Source organism: Littorina saxatilis, unplaced genomic scaffold (genome assembly GCF_037325665.1).
Source record: "Littorina saxatilis isolate snail1 unplaced genomic scaffold, US_GU_Lsax_2.0 scaffold_350, whole genome shotgun sequence".
Lineage (NCBI taxonomy): Eukaryota > Metazoa > Mollusca > Gastropoda > Littorinimorpha > Littorinidae > Littorina > Littorina saxatilis.
In genome coordinates this window covers 15272-22500 of record NW_027129602.1, presented here as the reverse complement: position 1 = coordinate 22500, position 7229 = coordinate 15272, and the positions used below count along the sequence as shown (strand labels likewise).

The following is a 7229-nucleotide window of genomic DNA, read 5'->3' as shown; positions in this document are numbered from 1 at the left end:
CACGCCACGCCTTCATTTTTGATTGACGTTGATTGACAGATTCCAGTTCCCGCTACAAGTCCATGTCTGGTCCGGCAGTGGAGAAGATCAGGCAGCAGCGACAGATCACGATCATGCTGCTGATGATGTGCGTCACCTTCATCATCCTCATCCTGCCCAACTGCTGCTTCTTCGTCTACAAGCCCTACTGGAAATACTCCGCTCAAACCGAGGATCACGCCAATTACATGCTCACTGAGCAGGTGAGGTTTTTTTTTTGGGGTGGGGGGGGGGGGAGGGGGGGGGGGTGGGGGGTGGTTTTAGTTGTAGTTGTTGTTGTGTTGATGCTTTTTGCTGTTGATTTGCTTCTCTTTTTTTGGGGGGGGGGGGGGTAGGGGGATGCTAGGGGGTCTGCAGGGTTAGGGTAGGGTGTTGTAAGTTTAGCTACAAGGCATAATAGATATGCACCCCGATGGCTGCATGGGGACCGCGCACATTACTTGCTAACTGAACAGGTGAGAAGGTTAGGGGTGGAGAGGGGGGTTGGGGGGGGGGGGCGGGGTTGCTCGGGGGGTGAGGAAGTTTTGAAGGGTTAATGTAGGGTGTGGTTGAGAGTAGAGGTACTACTGGAAATACTCCCCCAACACTGAGGACCACGCCAATCACAGGCTGGCTGAGCAGGTGAGGTGGCAAGGATTGTGTCCAGAAGGTTTGGTGTCTGGCGTAGATATTGGTTTGTTGGGTGTCAGGGTTGTGTCCAGAAGGATTGGTGTCTGGCGTAGATATTGGTTTGTTGGGTGTCAGGGTTGTGTCCAGAAGGTTTGGTGTCTGGCGTAGATATTGGTTTGTTGGGTGTCAGGGTTGTGTCCAGAAGGTGTGGTGTCTGGCGTAGATATTGGTTTGTTGGGTGTCAGGGTTGTGTCCAGAAGGTTTGGTGTCTGGCGTAGATATTGGTTTGTTGGGTGTCAGGGTTGTGTCCAGAAGGTTTGGTGTCTGGCGTAGATATTGGTTTGTTGGGTGTCAGGGTTGTGTCCAGAAGGTTTGGTGTCTGGCGTAGATATTGGTTTGTTGGGTGTCAGGGTTGTGTCCAGAAGGTTTGGTGTCTGGCGTAGATATTGGTTTGTTGGGTGTCAGGGTTGTGTCTACAAGGATTGATGTCTGACGTAGATATTGGTTTGTTGGGTGTCAGGGTTGTGTCTACAAGGATTGATGTCTGACGTAGATATTGGTTTGTTGGGTGTCAGGGTTGTGTCCAAAAGGATTGATGTCTGACGTAGATATTGGCTTGTAGGGTGTCAGGGTTGTGTCTACAAGGATTGATGTCTGGCGTAGATATTGGTTTGTTGGGTGTCAGGGTTGTGTCCAGAAGGTTTGGTGTCTGGCGTAGATATTGGTTTGTTGGGTGTCAGGGTTGTGTCCAGAAAGATTAATGTCTGGCGTAGATATTGGTTTGTTGGGTGTCAGGGTTGTGTCTACAAGGATTGGTGTCTGGCGTAGATATTGGTTTGTTGGGTGTCAGGGTTGTGTTCAGAAGGTTTAATGTCTGACGTAGAAATGGTTTGTTGGGTGTCAGGGTTGTGTCGAGAAGGATTGATGTCTGACGTAGATATTGGTTTGTTGGGTGTCAGGGTTGTGTCCAAAAGGATTGATGTCTGACGTAGATATTGGTTTGTAGGGTGTCAGGGTTGTGTCTACAAGGATTGATGTCTGGCGTAGATATTGGTTTGTTGGGTGTCAGGGTTGTGTCCAGAAGGTGTGGTGTCTGGCGTAGATATTGGTTTGTTGGGTGTCAGGGTTGTGTCCAGAAAGATTAATGTCTGGCGTAGATATTGGTTTGTTGGGTGTCAGGGTTGTGTCTACAAGGATTGGTGTCTGGCGTAGATATTGGTTTGTTGGGTGTCAGGGTTGTGTCCAGAAGGTTTGGTGTCTGGCGTAGATATTGGTTTGTTGGGTGTCAGGGTTGTGTCTACAAGGATTGATGTCTGACGTAGATTTTGGTTTGTTGGGTGTCAGGGTTGTGTCCAGAAGGATTGATGTCTGACGTAGATATTGGTTTGTAGGGTGTCAGGGTTGTGTCTACAAGGATTAATGTCTGACGTAGATGTTGGTTTGTTGGGTGTCAGGGTTGTGTCTACAAGGATTGATGTCTGACGTAGAAATGGTTTGTTGGGTGTCAGGGTTGTGTCGAGAAGGATTGATGTCTGACGTAGATATTGGTTTGTTGGGTGTCAGGGTTGTGTCCAGAAGGATTGATGTCTGACGTAGATATTGGTTGGTTGGGTGTCAGGGTTGTGTCTACAAGGATTGATGTCTGACGTAGATATTGGTTTGTTGGGTGTCAGGGTTGTGTCTACAAGGATTGATGTCTGACGTAGATATTGGTTTGTTGGGTGTCAGGGTTGTGTCCAGAAGGATTGATGTCTGACGTAGATATTGGTTTGTTGGGTGTCAGGGTTGTGTCTACAAGGATTGGTGTCTGACGTAGATATTGGTTTGTTTGGTGTCACGGTTGTGTCTACAAGGATTGATGTCTGACGTAGATATTGGTTTGTTGGGTGTCAGGGTTGTGTCTACAAGGATTGATGTCTGACGTAGATATTGGTTTGTTGGGTGTCAGGGTTGTGTCCAGAAGGATTGATGTCTGACGTAGATATTTGTTTGTTGGGTGTCAGGGTTGTGTCTACAAGGATTGGTGTCTGACGTAGATATTGGTTTGTTGGGTGTCAGGGTTGTGTCTACAAGGATTGATGTCTGACGTAGATATTGGTTTGTTGGGTGTCAGGGTTGTGTCTACAAGGATTGATGTCTGACGTTGATATTGGTTTGTTGGGTGTCAGGGTTGTGTCTACAAGGATTGATGTCTGACGTAGATATTGGTTTGTTGGGTGTCAGGGTTGTGTCCAGAAGGATTGATGTCTGACGTAGATATTGGTTTGTTGGGTGTCAGGGTTGTGTCTACAAGGATTGGTGTCTGACGTAGTTATTGGTTTGTTGGGTGTCAGGGTTGTGTCTACAAGGATTGGTGTCTGGCGTAGATATTGGTTTGTTGGGTGTCAGGGTTGTGTCTGCAAGGATTGATGTCTGGCGTAGATATTTTGTTTGTTGGGTGTCAGGGTTGTGTCTACAAGGATTGGTGTCTGACGTAGATATTGGTTTGTTGGGTGTCAGAGTTGTGTCCAGAAAAATTGGCTGACGTAGATATTGGTTTGTTGGGTGTCAGAGTTGTGTCCAGAACAATTGGCTGGCGTAGATATTGGTTTGTTGGGTGTCAGAGTTGTGTCCAGAAAAATTGGCTGGCGTAGATATTGGTTTGTTGGGTGTCAGAGTTGTGTCCAGAAAAATTGGCTGGCGTAGATATTGGTTTGTTGGGTGTCAGAGTTGTGTCCAGAACAATTGGCTGGCGTAGATATTGGTTTGTTGGGTGTCAGAGTTGTGTCCAGAAAAATTGGCTGGCGTAGATATTGGTTTGTAGGGTGTCAGGGTTGTGTCTACAAGGATTTGTGTCTGGCGTAGATATTGGTTTGTTGGGTGTCAAGGTTGTGTCTAGAAGGTTTGGTGTCTGGCGTAGATATTGGTTTGTTGGGTGTCAAGGTTGTGTCTAGAAGGTTTGGTGTCTGGCGTAGATATTGGTTTGTTGGGCGTCAGGGTTGCAATAGTGCAACCTTCCCAACATCGAAGACCATGCAAATGACATGCATATTGAGCTGGTGACGTCATTATGTTGGTTGTAGAATAACCATAATTCATGCTCGAAACATACAAACACCTTGGAGTTGTTTTCAACAGGAGCAGATTTTCTTCCGTTACTGCACAGTGGCCATGATACAAGGGAGATCACTCTAATGCAGCAGAGTAACTCCGTCCAAAGGGCAGTAACTCGAACAGTAGTTGTATCAACAGACTACAGTCGAGTAGGGGTGTTGTGTGAGTATAGGCATGGAGTTAGATAGAGGGGGTGTCTCCAAATTTAGCTCACTTGTTTCATGCACTCTGTTACTCTGTTTTTACACCCCCGGTATAGGGGTGTGTATAGGATTCGGTCCATGTGTTTGTTTGTTTGTGTTCGCATATAGATCTCAAGAATGAACGGACCGATCGTCACCAAACTTGGTGAACAGGTTCTATACATTCCTGAGACGGTCCTTACAAACATTGGGACCAGTCAAACACACGGTTAGGGAGTTATTGGTGGATTAAAATTATACAAGGACTTATAGAGGGACATCTTAATGGTCAAAGGGAAATAACCATTCTCACTCAGTCACTGCCACCAACTGAGAAGGTTATTTCCCTTTGACGGGGGTGTTTTTCCTACCTCGGAGGAATTTCTTGTTTGTTACGCTTGCACTCTGTTACAGCTGTTTCTATTCATTTTGATTCTCGCACTCTGTTACAGCTGTTTCTATTCATTGTAATTCTCGCACTCTGTTACAGCTGTTTCTATTCATTGTAATTCTCGCACTCTGTTACAGCTGTTTCTATTCATTTTAATTCTCGCACTCTGTTACAGCTGTTTCTATTCATTGTAATTCTCGCACTCTGTTACAGCTGTTTCTATTCATTGTAATTCTCGCACTCTGTTACAGCTGTTTCTATTCATTGTAATTCTCGCACTCTGTTACAGCTGTTTCTATTCATTGTAATTCTCGCACTCTGTTACAGCTGTTTCTATTCATTGTAATTCTCGCACTCTGTTACAGCTGTTTCTATTCATTGTAATTCTCGCACTCTGTTACAGCTGTTTCTATTCATTGTAATTCTCGCACTCTGTTACAGCTGTTTCTATTCATTGTAATTCTCGCACTCTGTTACAGCTGTTTCTATTCATTGTAATTCTCGCACTCTGTTACAGCTGTTTCTATTCATTGTAATTCTCGCACTCTGTTACAGCTGTTTCTATTCATTGTAATTCTCGCACTCTGTTACAGCTGTTTCTATTCATTGTAATTCTCGCACTCTGTTACAGCTGTTTCTATTCATTGTAATTCTCGCACTCTGTTACAGCTGTTTCTATTCATTGTAATTCTCGCACTCTGTTACAGCTGTTTCTATTCATTTTAATTCTCGCATTCTGTAACAACGTTTTCTAATGTATGTCTTTCCCACAGATTACCTTCATGCTGTCAGACTTCTCACACGCCGTCAACTTCTTCGTCTACTTTTTCTCCACCAAGAAGTTCAGGGATCGCTTCATCGATACCATCTGCTGCTGCCGTAACTGGCGGCGCCGTATCCAGCGTAACTCCCACGTGGGCCAATCACAGTTCTCGGAGACCGGAAGTGTCTACTTCACTTCCTCCACCAATGGCGGCGTCATCCCTCTTGGCCTGCGCAGTAACGGGCGTTACTAGTGACGTTATGGTTGAAATTTGAGACGTCACTGTGCTTTTGGCTGAGAGTCATTCCTCTTAGGCTTGCGCAGTAGCGGGCGTTACTTGTGACGTCATAGTTGAAAGGTGTGACCGGTAACCATGCTTATGACCGCGGTGTCATCCATCTGGGCCTGCGCAGTAGCAGGCGTTAGTAATGACGTCATGGTTGAAATTTGTGACGTAACTATGCTTACAACCGAGAGTCATCCCTCTGGGCTTGCGCAGTGGCAGGCGGTATTTGTGACGTCATGGTTGAAAGTTGTAACGTAACTGTGCTTATAACCGAGAGTCACACCTCTGGGCGTGCGCAATATTGGGCGTTACTAGTGAAAGTTGTGCGTCACTGTGCTTATGGCCGAGAAGCTCAAAGGCCAACATCGGCATGGCAGATAGATGTATCTCTATAGTTTCTCGTGCTGGCAACGCTAAATTTAGCTCTGTGGCCTTCTACTATATAACAAGGCTTGGTCTCCTGGAGACGGATGTTTGGCTTTGATTGGCCAGCAGCTAAACGAGAAAAACATGTTGAAAGCCGTGGCAGTGTGCTAATTAAAGATGTGTTGACTTTTCCCGGCTTTGTACAGCTTCACGACAATTTATGTTCAAGGAAATAGATTTTGTCAACTTTTGCGAACGGTTGGAAAAGTCCCGTTGAGAAACGGCGTTAGGAGTTGACCTCGGCGGCATGATCTGTACCGAGGACTGCATAGTGTATAGTAAGTATAACTTTTTAAATAGAAAAAGCTTGTATGTCATCTTTGGCGATGTCAGCAACAGCAATCTACAAATCACAACCGGCAATACGGCGTCATGTGGAAAATGGAAGGAACAGTTCTTACGAAACAAAACAAGATAGATTTCTCTCAGCATCGGAACGCACAGTTACTTGTTTTATCGATAGAGTAAGACAGTTTAAGCCCAAAACCGTGGCCAATGTTTATTGTAATCTTCACAGTGTCTTCTGATGGACTCTTTTTCTCGTTAATAGCGTTCCGTCTGATCTCTCACAAGTGCTAGAAGTCAGGTGTAACTGTCCAGTATGTATGTATGTATGTATGTATGTCGACTTCTCCAGCTGAAGACTGTGCGACAACGAGTCAAATTTACGCTATACGTCTCAGTTGTGTGTATCCGATTGAAGTACGTAGGCCGACTTGTGGAGTGAGCGAATCGATGATAGAAGCTACCGAATGGCAATACAAAATTGACACTGAGTTGTCACAAGAATGCTCGTACTGAAAATGAACTTTCTGAAGTCATTCTTCTTCTTCTTCTTCGTACGACGGTTGTGTCAGACTCGGAATCTGGAGGATGCCATGAACATGGACGTTCTTTCCAGGTCCTCCAGTGCTCCCCACATTTTGGTCCTCAGATCTGTCATTCAATCAATGGCCTAAAATAGATTAAATAAGAAAGGTAGGTTGTTGAAACGTTTGTTATTGACAAAACAATACATTCACAGATATTTCGACCCAACGGTCTTTTAACGTTGGGTCGAAATATCTGTGAATGTATTGTTTTGTCAATAACAAACGTTCCAACAACCTACCTTTCCTGTTTTGTGATTCTGGATTTTGGAACGTTGGCAGTCTCTTTGTTTTTGGATTTATGTTCTAAAATAGATGTTTAAATAAAATAGTGCGTGTGTCTGTAACTTTACACATAAACATAGAAACCAGTGCTGTTACATATGGCGTAAGATTGCAATCCACTACAGTGAATCAGCCCCTACACATCTTTGAAAACCAACATTCTTCTTCTGCGTTCGTGGGCTGAAACTCCCACGTACACTCGTGGTTTTTTTTGCACGAGTGGAATTTTACGTGTATGACCGTTTTTTACCCCGCCATTTAGGCAGCCATACGCCGTTTTCGGAGG

At 44.9% G+C, this 7229-nt stretch overlaps 1 protein-coding gene across 1 annotated transcript in view; it reads left to right on the top strand.

The window, feature by feature from the left end:
* Window positions 1–6607, top strand: part of LOC138957835 (blue-sensitive opsin-like) — a 21083-nt gene extending 14476 nt beyond the window's left edge. Inside the window, exons 6-7 of the mRNA XM_070328883.1 lie at window positions 40–242; window positions 5088–6607. Coding sequence (XP_070184984.1) covers window positions 40–242; window positions 5088–5330 — 446 coding nt within the window. The 3' untranslated portion in view covers window positions 5331–6607. The remainder of the gene's footprint in view (window positions 1–39; window positions 243–5087) is intronic.
* Window positions 6608–7229: the final 622 nt, after the last annotated feature.